The following is a 20,792-nucleotide window of genomic DNA, read 5'->3' on the forward strand; positions in this document are numbered from 1 at the left end:
GAGAGAGAGAGAGAGAGAGGAGAAGAGAGAGGAGAGTGTAAGAGAGGAGGATGAGCAAAGGAGAAAGGGGAGGGAGAGAGTAGGATGAGAGGTGAAGGAGAGGGGTTGGAAGAATGAGAGCGAGAGAGAGAGAGAGAGAGGAGAAAAGAGAGAGGGGAGGTAGGAGGTGGAGAGTGATAGAGTGAAAGAGATACAGTGTGAGAGGAGGGAGAGAGAGAAGAGAGCAAGAGTGTGATAGGAGAGGGGAAGGAGGGAGGGAGCTAGGCGGGAGAGAGACCTTCATCTTAATTTAAGTCAAGGATGTATAGTTGTTGATTAGGAGCCGGGAAAATGCATGTTCAGTCATTTGGCCGTCTGGTTCCCGAGGCATGTTGGCCTCATTGCTCATTTCATTAACAGCCAAGTCATGGGAACATCTGTATCTCATCTAATTTGAGTGACAGGAAGGGTACAGTGTAATATGAGGATCCTCCCTCTTCATCAGTTTTATGTAATGTAGCTGTGATAATATGCGAGGGCTGTGAATATATCCAAAGGAATAAGGAAAACACCAGGGCATCTAGGATATTATAATGACCTTCAAACATTTTGATAAAAATTCTCAAACAAGGCAGTATTATATTTTCATCTGAAATGGCCCTATCGTCAAATGGAAGCTGTGTTAATCTATTCTGTTGCTGCACTCATATTTGGAAAGGATCCGAACATGGTTTGAATGTAGAGAATTCATTTGAGTAGATGAGTTTGCAGTGAACCATTCTTCCCCCAACATCACACAGAGGTGAAATAAAATTGGAGCTAAAAAGCTCATTCAGATTTGTTTTTCTTGATTTAGCCACTAGACATATATTTTTTAAATAAATAATTTCTGTTTTGTAAAGACACTTTTTCAAATAGCACACACATTTTGAAAGATGTTGATCCATTTGATCGTTAACATCATCAGTCAAGTCAGTGTCAAGTCATTCCCACACTAATCCTTACCCTTCTGTCCATGATACTTCCTGTATGAGATAGCTGATATCGGATTCCTCTAGTGAATCTCAATCAAATTTGGGTCTCTTGCACATTGTCTTTTGAGCTGGCTTGAATCAGTAAAGGTTCCTGTGTGTGGGAGTGGTGGTAGGTGCTCCTGTAAGTGTTGTAATGGTTGTAATGCTCCAATGGAGGCAGGTGTAAGTGGGTCTCCATGGCAGCGACACCGGCGAGCTCCTCCTCCACTGTGATGACCTCCATTGAGGAGGCGGGGCCATCGGGGTCCTGCTGGTGGTTCTGCTTCCTCATCTTGTAGAAAATGACCAGCAAGACGGCGGCCATGAGCGTGATGGCCACGAAGCAGCCGATGATGATCTTGGTGGTCTTCATCACCTCCTCCAAGCCGCGGTCCCCCTCCCCATCCAGGTCCAGAACAGAGACGGTGTAGGTCCGCTCTGTGGTCCTGGTCTGGACCGGAGGCCCCCTGGTGGTCGAAGATGATACCCAGCCAATCGGTGGAAGAGCAGGAGTCTGGCTGTCGTCTACTGTCTCTGTGGTCTCCACGGTGACTGTGGTGAAGTAGGTGACGCCGCTGTTCTCCACCGAGGTAACGTTGAGCACAGCCGAGGCGGAGATGTTGCCCGCCGTGTTGCTCACCATGCAGGTGTAAGTCCCCGTGTCCTGCATGGTGACGGTGGTGAAGTTCAACGTTCCGTCGTTGAGGACGGCCAGGCGCACCTTGTACGCCCCGTGGGTCACCAGAGACCCGTTGGGGGTGAGCCAGCTGACCGAGGTCAACGAGCTCGTCCTGCACTTGAGCTCAGCCGCCATGCCCTCTGTGACGTTGCGATCCGCCGGCGGCTCCACGATGACAGGCACATCGCACTGGAAGTAGCTGTGCTCTAGCTCGCCGATGTAGCGACCCCTGTAGCTGGCTGGGGTGTGGCAGCGGGCACAGCAGCTGGTGTTGGCAGGCACTGTCTCCTTCAGCCACCAGCTAAGCCACAGGATGTCACAGTTACAGTTCCACGGGTTATGGTGCAGATGGACTCTCTCCAGGCGGTGCAGGGGGGTGAAGAGGTCGTGGGGCAGCAGGGTGAGGTTGTTGTGGGCCAGGTTGAGCTCCACCAGGGACTGGAGATCGTCGAAGGAGTTCCTCTCGATGGTCTGGATCTGAGCGTGCATCATCCACAGCTTCTGCAAGTTCGCCAGCCCTGCGAAAGAGCCAGGCCCTATGACAGAGATCTGGTTCCCTGACATCTCTAGCTCCTCCAGCCTGACCAAGGGTAGGATGTTGGGGATCTCCTTGAGGTTGCACATGCCCAGGTTCAGGTAGCGCAGGTTGCTGAGGTCCTGGAAGGCTCCATCTGAGATGTAAGAGAGCCGCTTGAGCTCTCCCAGGTCCAGTCTTCGCAGCGAGGGGACCCGATTGAAGGCGTACGACGGGATGCTCTCGATGGGGTTGTTCCTTAGCCACAGCTCCTTGAGCTTGGAGAGGTACTCGAAGGCCCCATTGGGGATGGTGGTGAGACGGTTGTCGAACAGCTCCAGGGTGTTGAGACTGGCCAGGCCATTGAAGGCGCCAATCTCGATGTTGCGGATGTGGTTCTTGCTCAGCTGCAGGATTTCCAGGTGCCGTAGATGCTTGAAGCTGTCCACCTTGATCACCTGGATGAGGTTGTCCTGCAGGTTCAGGTAACGTGTGTTGGTTGAGATGCCGTCGGGGACATCGCGCAGGCTCCGGCGGGTGCAGATCACCTTGCTGAACTGGTTGCTGCAGGAGCAGACAGAGGGACAGGTCTGGGCACGCACCAGGCCGGCCACCGCCAGGATCTGGAGGGCCAACAGCAGCACGAAGAGGGGATAGGACCTAGCCCCCCTCAGCCTAAGATCTCTCATTGTCTGGCGCTGGAGGGAGGAGATCATTGTGATCAGCATTCATAGTTCAGTGGCTGGTGGTCCTCTCTGAAATATTGTAAAGAGAAGAGAGAAAAGTACAACAGATTAGGCAGTGGACAAGCAAAGAAAACTAGATGCAGAACAGAAGGTAATTATGGGTAATGCCACTTCTTTGTATGTGTATAAAGTCTATTGAAGGGACTCCATACTGTCTGTGCTCAATGCACATGCCTGGGATAATGACCTACATGAGGAAGAGAGATGGTGAAATGTAGTTGCCTTATCATTGGGGATGGATGGATGTTCACTCATCCTAGATAGTCATCATAAACACTGTCCATCTGTGGAGCATTAGAGCAGTCAGGGATATCAGGACTCCCCAGGACAGGCTTCATGACTGGGGGCAACAGAACTGAAAAACTCAGCGTCTAACTCCCATATGAACTTTCCTCTTTCATCAATAAATACATTCAAATAGTTGTCATTCAGGCTAACCTGGGAAGTGAATTATTCATCTGTACATCTGCAATAAGACAATATAACCAGTCAGTCAATTTCTCTCTTGTTGTATACTTCATTTTATAAATTGATTTGTCACAAAGTGCTGTAACAAACTGGTCAAAAAACTGACTGTTTTTTCAGTCTCAAAAAGTAGATGAATTTCACTTCTCACAAATGTTTTAGAGGAGGAAGTGTCTACCAGCTTAGAAATAAGTCAACAACAGAGATGGTACTGGTGTTGAAACAATGTCTAATATTATTTTGATATAACAACAAACGGTGCATTCGGAAAGTATTCAGACCCCTTAACTTTTTCCACATTTTGTTACGTTACAGACATATTCTAAAATTGATTAAATTATATTTTATCCTCATCAATCTATACACAATACCCTAAATGACAATGCAAAAACAGGTTTTAAGACATTTTTGCAAATGTATAAAAATACAATTACAGAAATACCTTATTTACATAAGTATTCAAACTCTTAACTATGAGACTCAAAATCGAGCTCAGGTGCATCCTGTTTCCATTGATCATCCCTAAGATGTTTCTACAACTTGATTGGAGTCCATCTGTGGGAAATTGAATTGATTGGACATGATTTGCAAAGGCACAGACATGTCTATATAAGGTCCCATAGATGGCAGTGCACGTCAAAACAAGAACTAAGCCATGAGGTCGAAGGAATTGTCCGTAGAGCTTCGAGACAGGATTGTGTAAAGGCACAGATCTGTAGAAGGGTACCAAAATATTTTTGCAGCATTGAAGGTCCCGAATAATACAGTGGCCTCCATCATTCATAAATGGAAGAAGTTTGGAACCACCAAGACTCTCCTGGAAGAGCAATCGTGGAAGAAGGGCCTTGGTCAGGGAGGTGACCAAAAACCCAATTGTCACTCTGACAGAGTTCCTCTCTGGAGATGGGAGAACCTTCCAGAAGGACAACCATCTCTGCAGCACTCCAACAATCAGGCCTTTATGGTAGAGTTGCCAGACGGAAGCCACTCCTCAATAAAAGGCACATGACAGCCCGCTAGGAGTTTGCCAAAAGGCACCAAAAGGACTCAGACCATGATAAACAAGATTATCTGGTCTGAAGAAACCAAGATTGAACTCTTTGCCCTGAATCCCAAGCCTCCCATCTGGAAGAAACCTGGCACCATCCCTACGGTGAAGCATGGTGGTGGCAGCATCATGCTGTGGGAATATTTTTCAGAGGCAGGGACTGGGAGAGTATTCAGGATCGAGGGAAAGATGAACGAAGCAAAGTACATAGAGACCCTTGACGAAAACCTGATCCAGAGCGCTCAGGACCTCAGACATGGGTGAAGGTTCACCTTCCAATGGGATAACAACCCTAAGCACACAGCCAAGACAACACAGGAGTGGCTTTGGGACGAGTCTCTGAATGTCCTTGAGTGGCCCAGCCAGAGCCCGAACTTGAACCCGATCGAATATCTCTGGAAAGACCTGAAAATAGCTGTGCAGCGACGCTCCCCATCCAACCTGACAGAGCTTGAGAGGATCTGCAGAGAAGAATGGGAGAAACTCCCCAAATACAGGTGTGCCAAGCTTGTAGCATCATACCCAAGAAGAATCAAGGCTGTAATCACTGCCAAATGTGCTTCAACAAAGTACTGAGTACAGGGTCTGAATACTTATGTAAATGTGATATTTCCATTTTCTTTTTAAATTAAAATTGCAAAAATGTCTAAACAGTTTTTGCCATGTCATCATGGGGTATTGTGTTTAGATTGATGAGGGAAAATAATATTTAATCAATTTTAGAATAATTCTGTAACGTAACAAATTGTGGAAAAAGTCAAGGGGTCCGAATACTTTCCGAACGCACTGTTTTCCACCATAACAAACTATGTCTAATATTCTCCTGATATAACAGCATCATTCACCATGAGAGAGTAAAATGTGTAATATAATAGATAGAGATGTAGAGGAAAATATATTAGCACATTCCGAACATGTTTCTACTCACAATACACGAGCGATACTTGTTATGTCAAATATAAAAGTGAACAAGATTTTTCAGGGCCCTTAAACATTCTCATCTCTCCTCAGCTTTTCTAACTCAAGTCATATCAGCAATCGTCTCTTTCAGAGGGACCCAGAGGCAAAGAAAACGACTCTGTTTTGACAGGTGTTTTCTAAACGGTGAAAATTGTGAAGCGATGTGGAAATGCATTTTCCAGCGTGGCCGAGTGGGTGATTTAATCAGTGGGAAATGAATCTCTAAATATGCCCCTGTGAAAGTGGTTAGCACCAGCAGAGATGCCACTCCAGAGCGGTGTGAGAAGCCCGCCAAGAGACACTTCCACTGGGGGCGTCAGACGGAATCAGGCCACGGCCTAGCAGGGGTTCGTTTTGTCAAGCCGGCATTACGCTACAACCACTCTGCATAGCAGCCTCATCGCTTTAAAGGCTGATTGCAGGGAGGGAGGCCTATGGAAAAACACCAATAGTGACAAAAGCATTGACGCAGAATAGTTTCTGTTGGGTAACAATGTAGGTTGTTATGTTGATGCTATGGTGTTTTGTTAACTGCATGTCAGACGGAATCAGGCAGGGGTTCGTTTTGTCAAGCCGGCATCATGCTACAACCACTCTGCATAGAATCTCATCGCTTTAAAGGCTGATTGCAGGGAGGAAAGCCTATGGAAAAACACCAATGGTGACAAAAGCATTGACTCAGAATAGTTTCTGTTGGGTAATAATATACAGGTAACTGACAAAATAAAATAGACAACCAACATAAAGTATCTTCAAATAATAGGGAGTTGGGCCACCACGAGCTGCCAGAACATTCTTCAAGAACTTCCAAATTTGGTGTTTTGTTGATGGTGGTGGAAAATGCAGTTTCAGATGCCTCTCCAGAATCTCCCATACGGGTTCAATTGGGTTGAGATCAGGGGACTGAAACGGCCATGGAATATGGTTTATATAATTTTCATGCTCATCAAACCACCCTCAAACCACCCTCCCCTGTTTTCAATACTACAGCACCCTCCCCTGTTTTCAATATTCCAGCACCCTCCCCTGTTTTCAATACTCCAGCACCCTCCCCTGTTTTCAATACTCCAGCATCCTCCTGTTTTCAATATTACAGCACCATCCCCTGTTTTCAATACTCCAGCACCCTCCCCTGTTTTCAATACTCCAGCACCCTCCCGTTTTAATTATTCCAGCACCCTCCCCTGTTTTCAATACTCCAGCATCCTCCCGTTTTCAATACTCCAGCACCCTCCCCTGTTTTCAATACTCCAGCACCCTCCACTGTTTTCAATACTCCAGCACCCTCCCCTGTTTTCAATACTCCAGCACCCTCCCATTTTCAATACTCCAGCACCCTCCCCTGTTTTCAATATTCCAGCACCCTCCCCTGTTTTCAATACTCCAGCACCCTCCCCTGTTTTCAATACTCCAGCATCCTCCCGTTTTCAATACTCCAGCATCCTCCCCTGTTTTCAATACTCCAGCACCCTCCCGTTTTCAATAATCCAGCACCCTCCCCTGTTTTCAATACTCCAGCACCCTCCCCTCTTTCAATACTCCAGCATCCTCCCATTTTCAATACTCCAGCACCCTCCCCTGTTTTCAATACTCCAGCACCCTCCCCTGTTTTCAATACTCCAGCACCCTCCCCTGTTTTCAATACTCCAGCACCCTCCCCTGTTTTCAATACTCCAACACAGTCCCCTGTTTTCAATACTCCAGCACCCTCCCGTTTTCAATACTCCGGCACCCTCCCCTGTTTTCAATACTCCAGCACCCTCCCCTGTTTTCAATACTCCAGCACCCTCCCCTGTTTTCAATACTCCAGCACCATCCCGTTTTCAATACTCCAGCACCCTCCCCTGTTTTCAATACTCCAGCACCCTCCCATTTTCAATACTCCAGCAACCTCCCCTGTTTTCAATACTCCAGCACCCTCCCCTGTTTTCAATATTCCAGCATCCTCCCGTTTTCAATACTCCAGTACCCTTCCCTGTTTTCAGAAGTCCAGCAACCTCCCCTGTTTTCAATACTCCAGCACCCTCCCCTGTTTTCAATACTCCAGCATCCTCACGTTTTCAATACTCCAGCACCCTCCCGTTTTCAATATTCCAGCACCCTCCCCTGTTTTCCATATTCCAGCACCCTCCCCTGCTTTCAATACTCCAGCATCCTCCCGTTTTCAATACTCCAGCATCCTCCCCTGTTTTCAATACTCCAGCACCCTCCCCTGTTTTCAATACTTAAGCACCCTCCCCTGTTTTCAATACTCCAGCATCCTCCCTTGTTTTCAATACTCCAGCATCCTCCCCTGGTTTCAATACTCCAGCACCCTCCCCTGTTTTCAATTCTCCAGCACCCTCCCGTTTTCAATATTCCAGCACCCTCCCCTGTTTTCAATACTCCAGCATCCTCCCGTTTTCAATACTCCAGCGACCTCCCCTGTTTTCAATACTCCAGCACCCTCCACTGTTTTCAATACTCGAGCACCCTCCCCTGTTTTCAATACTCCAGCACCCTCCCATTTTCAATACTCCAGCACCCTCCCCTGTTTTCAATACTCTAGCACCCTCCCCTGTTTTCAATACTCCAGCACCCTCCCCTGTTTTCAATACTCCAGCATCCTCCCGTTTTCAATACTCCAGCATCCTCCCGTTTTCAATAATCCAGCACCCTCCCCTGTTTTCAATACTCCAGCATCCTCCCCTCTTTCAATACTCCAGCACCCTCCCGTTTTCAATACTCCAGCACCCTCCCCGGTTTTCAATACTCCAGCACCCTCCCCTGTTTTCAATACTCCAGCACCCTCCCGTTTTCAATACTCCAGCACCCTCCCCTGTTTTCAATACTCCAGCACCCTCCACTGTTTTCAATACTCCAGCACCCTCCCCTGTTTTCAATACTCCAGCATTCTCCCGTTTTCAATATCCCAGCACCCTCCCGTTTTCAAAATTCCAGCACCCTCCCCTGTTTTCCATATTCCAGCACTCTCCCCTGTTTTCAATACTCCAGCATCCTCCCGTTTTCAATACTTCAGCATCCTGCCCTGTTTTCAATACTCCAGCACCCTCCCCTGTTTTCAATACTCCAGCACCCTCCCCTGTTTTCAATACTCCAGCATCCTCCCATTTTCAATATTCCAGCACCCTCCCCTGTTTTCAATACTTCAGCACCCTCCCGTTTTCAATACTCCAGAATCCTCTTGTTTTCAATACTCCAGCACCCTCCCCTGTTTTCAATACTCCAGCATCCTCCTGTTTTCAATACTCCAGCACCCTCCCCTGTTTTCAATAATCCAGCACCCTCCTCTGTTTTCAATACTCTAGCACCCTCCCCTGTTTTCAATACTCCAGCACCCTCCCCTGTTTTCAATACTCCAGCATCCTCCCGTTTTCAATATTCCAGCACCCTCCCCTGTTTTCAATACTCCAGCACCCTCCCGTTTTCAATACTCCAGTACCCTCCCGTTTTCAATACTCCAGCATCCTCCCGTTTTCAATACTCCAGCACCCTCCCCTGTTTTCAATATTCCAGCACCCTCCCCCGTTTTCAATACTCCAGCACCCTCCCTTGTTTTCAATACTCCAGCACCCTCCCCTGTTTCAATACTCCAGCACCCTACCCTGTTTTCAATACTCCAGCATCCTCCCATTTTCAATACTCCAGCACCCTCCCCTCTTTCAATACTCCAGCATCCTCCCGTTTTCAATACTCCAGCACCCTCCCCTGTTTTCAATACTCCAGCACCCTCCCCTGTTTTCAATACTCCAGCACCCTCCCGTTTTCAATATTCCAGCACCCTCCCCTGTTTTCAATACTCCAACACCCTCCCCTGCTTTCAATACTCCAGCACCCTCCCGTTTTCAATACTCCAGCACCCTCCCCTGTTTTCAATACTCCAGCACCCTCCCCTGTTTTCAATACTCCAGCACCCTCCCCTGTTTTCAATACTCCAGCATCCTCCCGTTTTCAATACTCCAGCACCCTCCCCTGTTTTCAATACTCCAGCACCCTCCCATTTTGAATAATCCAGCATCCTCCCCTGTTTTCAATACTCCAGCACCCTCCCATGTTTTCAATACTCCAGCATCCTCCCGTTTTCAATACTCCAGCACCCTCCCCTGTTTTCAATACTCCAGCACCCTCCCCTGTTTTCAATACTCCAGCACCCTCCCCTGTTTTCAATACTCCAGCATTCTCCCGTTTTCAATACTCCAGCACCCTCCCGTTTTCAATACTCCAGCACCCTCCCCTGTTTTCCATATTCCAGCACCCTCCCCTGTTTTTAATACTCCAGCATCCTCCCGTTTTCAATACTCCAGCATCCTCCCCTGTTTTCAATACTCCAGCACCCTCCCCTGTTTTCAATACTCCAGCACCCTCCCCTGTTTTCAATACTCCAGCACCCTCCTGTTTTCAATATTCCAGCACCCTCCCCTGTTTTCAATACTCCAGCACCCTCCCCTGTTTTCAATACTCCAGCACCCTCCTCTGCTTTCAATACTCCAGCATCCTCCCATTTTAAACATTCCAGCACCCTCCCCTGTTTTCAATACTTCAGCACCCTCCCGTTTTCAATACTCCAGAATCCTCTTGTTTTCAATACTCCAGCACCCTCCCCTGTTTTCAATACTCCAGCATCCTCCTGTTTTCAATACTCCAGCACCCTCCCCTGTTTTCAATACTCCAGCACCCTCCCCTGTTTTCAATACTCCAGCATCCTCCCGTTTTCAATATTCCAGCACCCTCCCCTGTTTTCAATACTCCAGCACCCTCCTGTTTTCAATACCCTAGTACCCTCCCGTTTTCAATAATCCAGCATCCTCCCGTTTTCAATACTCCAGCACCCTCCCCTGTTTTCAATATTCCAGCACCCTCCCCTGTTTTCAATACTCCAGCACCCTCCCTTGTTTTCAATACTCCAGCACCCTCCCCTGTTTCAATACTCCAGCACCCTCCCCTGTTTTCAATACTCCAGCATCCTCCCATTTTCAATACTCCAGCACCCTCCCCTGTTTTCAATACTCCAGCACCCTCCCGTTTTCAACACTCCAGCATCCTGCCGTTTTCAATACTCCAGCATCCTCCCGTTTTCAATATTCCAGCACCCTCCCGTTTTCAATACTCCAGCATCCTCCCATTTTCAATACCCCAGCACCCTCCCGTTTTCAATACTCCAGCACCCTCCCCTGTTTTCAATACTCCAGCACCTTCCCCTGTTTTCAATACTCCAGCATCCTCCCCTGTTTTCAATACTCCAGCACCCTCCCCTGTTTTCAATACTCCAGCACCCTCCCCTGTTTTCAATAATCCAGCACCCTCCTCTGTTTTCAATACTCCAGCACCCTCCCCTGTTTTCAATACTCCAGCACCCTCCCCTGTTTTCAATACTCCAGCATCCTCCCGTTTTCAATATTCCAGCATCCTCCCGTTTTCAATACTCCAGCACCCTACCCTGTTTTCAATACTCCAGCACCCTCCCCTGTTTTCAATACTCCAGCACCCTCCCCTGTTTTCAATACTCCAGCACCCTCCCGTTTTCAATACTCCAGCACCCTCCCCTGTTTTCAATACTCCAGCACCCTCCCCTGTTTTCAATACTCCAGCACCCTCCCCTGTTTCAATACTCCAGCACCCTCCCCTGTTTTCAATACTCCAGCACCCTCCCCTGTTTTCAATACTCCAGCATCCTCCCGTTTTCAATACTCCAACACCCTCCCGTTTTCAATACTCCAGCACCCTCCCCTGTTTTCAATACTCCAGCACCTTCCCCTGTTTTCAATACTCCAGCATCCTCCCCTGTTTTCAATACTCCAGCACCCTCCCCTGTTTTCAATACTCCAGCACCCTCCCCTGTTTTCAATAATCCAGCACCCTCCTCTGTTTTCAATACTCCAGCACCCTCCCCTGTTTTCAATACTCCAGCACCCTCCCGTTTTCAATACTCCAGCACCCTCCCCTGTTTTCCATATTCCAGCACCCTCCCCTGTTTTTAATACTCCAGCATCCTCCCGTTTTCAATACTCCAGCACCCTCCCCTGTTTTCCATATTCCAGCACCCTCCCATTTTCAATATTCCAGCACCCTCCCCTGTTTTCAATACTCCAGCACCCTCCCCTGTTTTCAATACTCCAGCACCCACCTCTGCTTTCAATACTCCAGCATCCTCCCATTTTAAACATTCCAGCACCCTCCCCTGTTTTCAATACTTCAGCACCCTCCCGTTTTCAATACTCCAGAATCCTCTTGTTTTCAATACTCCAGCACCCTCCCCTGTTTTCAATACTCCAGCATCCTCCTGTTTTCAATACTCCAGCACCCTCCCCTGTTTTCAATAATCCAGCACCCTCCTCTGTTTTCAATACTCCAGCACCCTCCCCTGTTTTCAATACTCCAGCACCCTCCCCTGTTTTCAATACTCCAGCATCCTCCCGTTTTCAATATTCCAGCACCCTCCCCTGTTTTCAATACTCCAGCACCCTCCTGTTTTCAATACCCTAGTACCCTCCCGTTTTCAATAATCCAGCATCCTCCCGTTTTCAATACTCCAGCACCCTCCCCTGTTTTCAATATTCCAGCACCCTCCCCTGTTTTCAATACTCCAGCACCCTCCCTTGTTTTCAATACTCCAGCACCCTCCCCTGTTTCAATACTCCAGCACCCTCCCCTGTTTTCAATACTCCAGCATCCTCCCATTTTCAATACTCCAGCACCCTCCCCTGTTTTCAATACTCCAGCACTCTCCCGTTTTCAACACTCCAGCATCCTGCCGTTTTCAATACTCCAGCATCCTCCCGTTTTCAATATTCCAGCACCCTCCCGTTTTCAATACTCCAGCATCCTCCCATTATCAATATTCCAGCACCCTCCTGTTTTCAATACTCCAGCACCCTCCCCTGTTTTAAATAATCCAGCACCCTCCCGTTTTCAGTACTCCAGCACCATCCCCCGTTTTCAATACTCCAGCACCCTCCCGTTTTCAATACTCCAGCACCCTCCGCTGTTATCAATACTCCAGCACCCTCCCGTTTTAAATACTCCAGCACCTCCCCTGTTTTCAATACTCCAGCACCCTCCCGTTTTCAATAATCCAGCACCCTCCCCTGTTTTCAATACTCCAGCATCCTCCCCTGTTTTCAATACTCCAGCACCCTCCCCTGTTTTCAATACTCCAGCACCCTCCCCTGTTTTCAATACTCCAGCATCCTCCCATTTTCAATACCCCAGCACCCTCCCGTTTTCAATACTCCAGCACCCTCCCCTGTTTTCAATACTCCAGCACCTTCCCCTGTTTTCAATACTCCAGCATCCTCCCGTTTTCAATACTCCAGCACCCTCCCCTGTTTTCAATACTCCAGCACCCTCCCCTGTTTTCAATAATCCAGCACCCTCCTCTGTTTTCAATACTCCAGCACCCTCCCCTGTTTTCAATACTCCAGCACCCTCCCCTGTTTTCAATACTCCAGCATCCTCCCGTTTTCAATATTCCAGCACCCTCCCGTTTTCAATACTCCAGCATCCTCCCGTTTTCAATACTCCAGCACCCTCCCCTGCTTTCAATACTCCAGCACCCTCCCCTGTTTTCAATACTCCAGCACCCTCCCCTGTTTTCAATACTCCAGCACCCTCCCGTTTTCAATTCTCCAGCACCCTCCCCTGTTTTCAATACTCCAGCACCCTCCCCTGTTTTCAATACTCCAGCACCCTCCCCTGTTTTCAATACTCCAGCACCCTCCCGTTTTCAATACTCCAGCACCCTCCCGTTTTCAATACTCCAGCATCCTCCCGTTTTCAATACTCCAGCACCCTCCCGTTTTCAATACTCCAGCATCCTCCCGTTTTCAATACTCCAGCACCCTCCCCTGTTTTCAATACTCCAGCACCCTCCCCTGTTTTCAATACTCCAGCACCCTCCCCTGTTTCAATACTCCAGCACCCTCCCCTGTTTTCAATACTCCAGCACCCTCCCCTGTTTTCAATACTCCAGCATCCTCCCGTTTTCAATACTCCAACACCCTCCCGTTTTCAATACTCCAGCAGCCTCCCCTGTTTTCAATACTCCAGCACCTTCCCCTGTTTTCAATACTCCAGCATCCTCCCCTGTTTTCAATACTCCAGCACCCTCCCCTGTTTTCAATACTCCAGCACCTTCCCCTGTTTTCAATAATCCAGCACCCTCCTCTGTTTTCAATACTCCAGCACCCTCCCCTGTTTTCAATACTCCAGCACCCTCCCCTGTTTTCAATACTCCAGCATCCTCCCGTTTTCAATATTCCAGTACCCTCCCGTTTTCAATACTCCAGCACCCTCCCGTTTTCAATACTCCAGTATCCTCCCGTTTTCAATATTCCAGCACCCTCCCCTGTTTTCAATACTCCAGCACCCTCCCCTGTTTTCAATACTCCAGCACCCTCCCCTGTTTTCAATACGCCAGCACCCTCCCCTGTTTCAATACTCCAGCACCCTCCCCTGTTTTCAATCTCCAGCACCCTCCCCTGTTTTCAATACTCCAGCACCCTCCCGTTTTCAATACTCCAGCATCCTCCCATTTTCAATACTCCAGCATCCTCCCGTTTTCAATATTCCAGCACCCTCCCGTTTTCAATACTCCAGCATCCTCCCATTTTCATTACTCCTTCACCCTCATGTTTTCAATACTACAGCACCCTCCCCTGTTTTCAATATTCCAGCACCCTCCCGTTTTCAATACTCCAGCCCTCTCCCCCGTTTTCAATACTCCAGCACCCTCCCATTTTCAATACTCCAGCACCCTCCCCTGTTTTCAATACTCCAGCACCCTCCCTTGTTTTCAATACTCCAGCACCCTCCCGTTTTCAATACTCCAGCACCCTCCCCTTTTTCAATACTCCAGCACCCTCCCGTTTTCAATACTCCAGCACCCTCCCCTGTTTTCAATATTCCAGCACCCTCCCCTGTTTTCAATACTCCAGCACCCTCCCGTTTTCAATAGTCCAGCACCCTTCCCTGTTTTCAATACTCCAGCACCCTCCCCTGTTTTCAATACTCCAGCACCCTCCCCTGTTTTCAATACTCCAGCACCCTCCCCTGTTTTCAATATTCCAGCACCCTCCCGTTTCCAATATTTCAGCACCCTCCCCTGTTTTCAATACTCCAGCATCCTCCCCTGTTTTCAATACTCCAGCACCCTCCCCTGTTTTCAATACTCCAGCACCCTCCCCTGTTTTCAATACTCCAGCACCCTCCCCTGTTTTCAATACTCCAGCACCCTCCCGTTTTCAATACTCCAGCACCCTCCCGTTTTCAATACTCCAGCATCCTCCCGTTTTCAATACTCCAGCACCCTCCCGTTTTCAATACTCCAGCATCCTCCCGTTTTCAATATTCCAGCACCCTCCCCTGTTTTCAATACTCCAGCACCCTCCCCTGTTTTCAATACTCCAGCACCCTCCCCTGTTTCAATACTCCAGCACCCTCCCCTGTTTTCAATACTCCAGCACCCTCCCCTGTTTTCAATACTCCAGCATCCTCCCGTTTTCAATACTCCAACACCCTCCCGTTTTCAATACTCCAGCAGCCTCCCCTGTTTTCAATACTCCAGCACCTTCCCCTGTTTTCAATACTCCAGCATCCTCCCCTGTTTTCAATACTCCAGCACCCTCCCCTGTTTTCAATACTCCAGCACCCTCCCCTGTTTTCAATAATCCAGCACCCTCCTCTGTTTTCAATACTCCAGCACCCTCCCCTGTTTTCAATACTCCAGCACCCTCCCCTGTTTTCAATACTCCAGCATCCTCCCGTTTTCAATATTCCAGTACCCTCCCGTTTTCAATACTCCAGCACCCTCCCGTTTTCAATACTCCAGTATCCTCCCGTTTTCAATATTCCAGCACCCTCCCCTGTTTTCAATACTCCAGCACCCTCCCCTGTTTTCAATACTCCAGCACCCTCCCCTGTTTTCAATACGCCAGCACCCTCCCCTGTTTCAATACTCCAGCACCCTCCCCTGTTTTCAATCTCCAGCACCCTCCCCTGTTTTCAATACTCCAGCACCCTCCCGTTTTCAATACTCCAGCATCCTCCCATTTTCAATACTCCAGCATCCTCCCGTTTTCAATATTCCAGCACCCTCCCGTTTTCAATACTCCAGCATCCTCCCATTTTCATTACTCCTTCACCCTCATGTTTTCAATACTACAGCACCCTCCCCTGTTTTCAATATTCCAGCACCCTCCCGTTTTCAATACTCCAGCCCTCTCCCCCGTTTTCAATACTCCAGCACCCTCCCATTTTCAATACTCCAGCACCCTCCCCTGTTTTCAATACTCCAGCACCCTCCCTTGTTTTCAATACTCCAGCACCCTCCCGTTTTCAATACTCCAGCACCCTCCCCTTTTTCAATACTCCAGCACCCTCCCGTTTTCAATACTCCAGCACCCTCCCCTGTTTTCAATATTCCAGCACCCTCCCCTGTTTTCAATACTCCAGCACCCTCCCGTTTTCAATAGTCCAGCACCCTTCCCTGTTTTCAATACTCCAGCACCCTCCCCTGTTTTCAATACTCCAGCACCCTCCCCTGTTTTCAATACTCCAGCACCCTCCCCTGTTTTCAATATTCCAGCACCCTCCCGTTTCCAATATTTCAGCACCCTCCCCTGTTTTCAATACTCCAGCATCCTCCCCTGTTTTCAATATTCCAGCACCCTCCCCTGTTTTCAATACTCCAGCACCCTCCCCTGTTTTCAATACTCCAGCACCCTCCCCTGTTTTCAATACTCCAGCATCCTCCCGTTTTCAATACTCCAGCACCCTCCCGTTTTCAATACTCCAGCACCCTCCCCTGTTTTCAATACTCCAGCACCCTCCCCTGTTTTCAATACTCCAGCATCCTCCCCTGTTTTCAATACTCCAGCACCCTCCCCTGTTTTCAATTCTCCAGCACCCTCCCCTGTTTTCAATACTCCAGCATCCTCCCGTTTTCAATACTCCAGCACCCTCCCGTTTTCAATACTACAGCACCCTCCCCTGTTTTCAATACTCCAGCACCCTCCCCTGTTTTCAATACTCCAGCACCCTCCCCTGTTTTCAATATTCCAGCACCCTCCCCTGTTTTCAATACTCCAGCACCCTCCCCTGTTTTCAATACTCCAGCACCGTCTCCTTGTGAGGATAACGACACTGATCCTTTTCAAAAATGTTTTGTGAGATTATTAAACACATTGGGAGGGATTGTAGACATTCCTGCATATAGAATCTTTCCAGATCTTTGATATCCTTCGTCTGCGCTTTACAGACTGCCCTGTTCAATCCAAACCAAGGTTTTCAATCGGGTTCAATTCCGAAGACTGAGACGGCCATTGCAAAATGTTGATTTTGTTGTCAATAAGCAATTTTTTTGTGGATTTTGATGTGTGCTTGGGGTTATTGTCTTGCTGGAAGATCCACTTGCGGCCAAGTTTCAGCCTCCTGGCAGAGGCAACCAGGTTGTTGGCTAAAATGTCCTGGTACTTGGTAAATGTCTGTATGGACCTCGCGTTGTGCATGGGGGCATTGTCATGCTGAAACAGGAAAGGACATTACCCAAACTGTAGCCACAAAGTTGAAAGCACAGAATCGTCTAGAATTTCATTCATTGTATGCTGTAGCGTTAAGATTTCCCTTCGCTAGAACTAAGGGGGCTAGCTCAAACCATGAAAAACAGCTCCAGACCATTATTCCTCCTCCACCAAACGTTACAGTTGGCATTATGCATTGGGGCAGGTAGCGTTCTTCTGGCATCCGCCAAACACAGATTTGTCCGTCGGACTGCTAGATGGTGAGGCGTGAGTCATCATTCCAGAGAACGCGTTTCCACTGCTCCAGTGAGTTTTATACCACTCCAGCCATGGATACCCATTTCCTGAAGCTCCTGACCAATGTTCCGTCTGAAAGACTGCCTCGCAGAAATATCAGCCCACAGAGAGAAGCACGAGACTGAACTACACTCAACTTTCTAGAGCAGTGGTCACCGACTGGTCGATCGCGATCAACTGGTCGATCTCCAAGTCATTCCTAGTTGATCGCCAAACATTTCTGTAGAAAACTAAACCATAAAGCCTTGTGTTCCAATATTTTTTTATTAGTCTCGGGCTGAAGGTACAAACTCTGTCTTCCTGGCAGGCCCAGGGAGCAAATCAAGTGCACTATAGGCCTACCGCTGGCCAATGGGATGGCTCAGATGACCATGTCTGTAGTAACGTATCAGGCAGAAAGGAAAGCTACAGCAGAGTTGATACTGTGAGATTTCAACATGTTTTAAACCATCTAGAAACTGTCAGTGAATACAGCAAAGAGCTGCTGTTTTTATGACTGAGTTCATGTTTAACTTCTTACTCAGCACTGTCAACACTTTGTATTCAACACTTTTATAAGCCCTAAAATGTGTGTTCTTCCTATTTCCACTCAGCGCTACAACAAGCAGTGCAGCAGTAATGAACGAGTAGGAAAGTGTATCTATAGGCTTGTGTTGTTGTTATTATTAGCAGCTTGGGTCTTTTTTAATATCCAGGAATATTTCACTTTCTCTGTTCATAGGAGTAACAACATGAATTTGTGCATGAGGCAGAAGTAATGCGTGAGACTCCAGTTTTGCCATCAGCTGGAACACGGTGTCTCTTTTTGGTCCGTGTCAGTGGAGGAAAGGGAGAGAGGAGGGATGTTGCGAGGCAGACCCTCAGTCTGCTCCTCTCTCCCTCCGCTGAGACTGACCATCGGATGCAGGCACCATCAGCCCAGTGAAATAAAAAAAGCTAATTATTTAAATGTATGCTCACTCAGCTATTTTTTTATTTATCTATTTATTTATTTTTTACCTTTATTTAACTAGGCAAGTCAGTTAAGAACAAATTCTTATTTTCAATGACGGCCTAGGAACGGTGGGTTAACTGCCTTGTTCAGGGGCAGAACAACAGATTTGTACCTTGTCAGCTTGGGGATTTGATCTTGCAACCTTTCGGTTACTAGTCTAATGGTCTAACCACTAGGCTAGCTATGCCTCCCAAGTAATACAACAAACATATGTATTACTAGTGTGATCATATAGCCTTCAATATAATCCAAATATAAGTTTAAAAAAATAGCCCGAACAACAATTCATTGGCAGGGCAATTCAAGCAAAGCCAGTATGCAGTGATAATGTATTGGGCCTATAGTTTACTGCACAAACCTCAATGCTACAATACTGTTTATTGGTTAATGTGCATAGGCTTACGACTTGTTTTTTTAATATATATTTTTAGTGTACTTTTTACCGCTATCCAATTGGTAGTTACAGTCTTGTCCCATCGCTGCAACTCCCCTACGGACTCGGGAGAGGCGAAGGTCAAGAGACATACGTCCCATGAAACATGACCCTGCCAAGCCGCACTGCTTCTTGGCACACTGGTCGCTTAACCCGGAAACCAGCCACACCAACGTGTTGGAGGAAAGACTGTACAATCCCTCCCCTAACCCTGACGACGCTGGGCCAATTGTGCACCGCCTCATGGATCTCCCGGTTGACACAGCCTGGGATCGAACCTGGGTCTGTAGTGACACCTCAAGCACTGCAAGTGCCTTAGACCACTGCACCACTTGGGAGGCTTATGTTTTTTAAGTCACGTAAACAAAAAAATCTGAGCGGTAGTTCTCGGCTTGCATTTTGACCCAGAAAGTGATCTTGACTCAGAAAAGGTTGGTGACCACTGTTCTAGAGTTTTTTCTGTTAACACTATCATTTCCTTTTACTGTTGCAATTGTGATCGAAACAACGCAATATTAGCCACTTTCAATGCAACAAATCGAAACAAAACAAACTATGCAAGAGATTTTGTTGTAGGCAGAACGTATAGGATTCTGTTATAGGATTCTGACACGCACTACTCAACCCATACTCTTCACAGACCAGTGCGGCATAAACAATCAGAGCTGCAGTAGGCCTATATGCAAATAGACCATTGCCATATATGAATCTGTGCCATTTATTTTGAACTGGACTGTGTTTACAGCATGAGCAGTCACGAGTAGATGCTCTTTTTTTGCCTGATCAACACAAGAGCTGAATGTAGCCACAACTGCACATTTTGTTGATATCCTTTGCTAGTTAGTGAGTTATTAGCCCAGTTATAGATCATTTGAAGTCAGCAATAGGGGAGTGATTGCTTCCTACAAGAGCACAAAATGTATACATTTCTAGACATATTTGAAATGTGAGTCAGGTAAAGAGCTTTTTTTGACTTAAAGGGGCAGTGTTGCATCTTGAGACAGGCTCGAATAAGCTAAGTGGCCAATAGGCAGAGGGTAGCATCATTTGTCTGATTCTCTCTAATAATGGTATGAGAATAATAATGTATTTTATTTTGTAAAAGGGTTTCTTGCATCGAACAACAGAAGTTTACCTTATATCTTTATTGACGTTTTATTTCAGTATTTGTACTGACTCTATGCACACTCACAGGGCCCTCCACACTCACACACACACACTGTCACTCCAACACACACACAAACACTCACTCCATCATTTTCTCACTCACACATAATATGCACATACATTTACACTGACTCTACGCACACCCACTCACATACAAGCTGCTGCTACTGAAGGACAAGTTGATAAACAGGTTAATGTAAAGCCCTGCAGGTTTTTTAAAAGTCTCATGGAAGGTAGGCCTACATTAAACACCACACATTGGCTGCTACTGTAGGCTGAATGATAGAACAGCTATTTCCATGTTAAAATGTTATGGGATTCATTTTCTCAATTGTTTTTGATGGTAGGCCACTCTGGTAGGTCTACATTATGATCAAATAGCCACAGTAGCCTACATGGCTACATGGCTACTGTAACATAAAGCGGGACAGCCTCAGTGTTCACAGTAAACGCTAGCTAGAAGTTTGCACTCAGCAGACCTGAAATTTGCTCAGTGCTGGAAAGAATTAGAGGGAACATTGCTCCCGACAAACAGTTATTGTGCTGAAGTTGCTTCCAGAGATAGTTTGGAAATCGGTAGTAAGTGTTGCAACCCAGGACAGACGATTTTTACGCACTACGCGCTTCAGCACTCGGCGGTCCCGGTCTGTGAACTTGTGTGGCCTACCACTTCACAGCTTAACCGTTGTTGCTTCTAGACATTTCCACTTCCTAATAACAGCACTTACAGTTGACCAGGGTAGTTCTAACAGGGTAGAAACGTGATAAACTGACTTGTTGGAAAGGTGGCATCCTATGACGTGCCACGTTGAAAGTCACTGAGCTCTTCAGCACAGGCCATTCAACTTCCAATTTTCTGTCTATGGAGATTGCATGGCTGTGTGCTCGATTTTATACACTGTCAGCAACAGGTGTAGTTGAATCCACATACTTTTGGCCATGTAGTATAGCTCAGTGTTTATATAATTTATTTCATAAAGT

At 47.3% G+C, this 20,792-nt stretch overlaps 1 protein-coding gene across 2 annotated transcripts in view; it reads right to left on the minus strand.

Annotated features, from left to right (window-relative positions):
* Positions 1-201: 201 nt before the first annotated feature.
* LOC115166785 (leucine-rich repeat-containing protein 4C-like) overlaps positions 202-20,792 on the minus strand; it is a 48,813-nt gene continuing 28,222 nt past the window's right edge. For both annotated transcript variants that reach the window (XM_029720575.1, XM_029720576.1), the window contains exon 2: positions 202-2,940. In XM_029720575.1, coding sequence (XP_029576435.1) covers positions 1,048-2,913 — 1,866 coding nt within the window. In that variant the 5' untranslated portion in view covers positions 2,914-2,940 and the 3' untranslated portion in view covers positions 202-1,047. The remainder of the gene's footprint in view (positions 2,941-20,792) is intronic.

The sequence above is a fragment of the Salmo trutta genome, chromosome 29 (assembly GCF_901001165.1).
Source record: "Salmo trutta chromosome 29, fSalTru1.1, whole genome shotgun sequence".
In the NCBI taxonomy this organism is placed as follows: Eukaryota; Metazoa; Chordata; class Actinopteri; order Salmoniformes; family Salmonidae; genus Salmo; species Salmo trutta.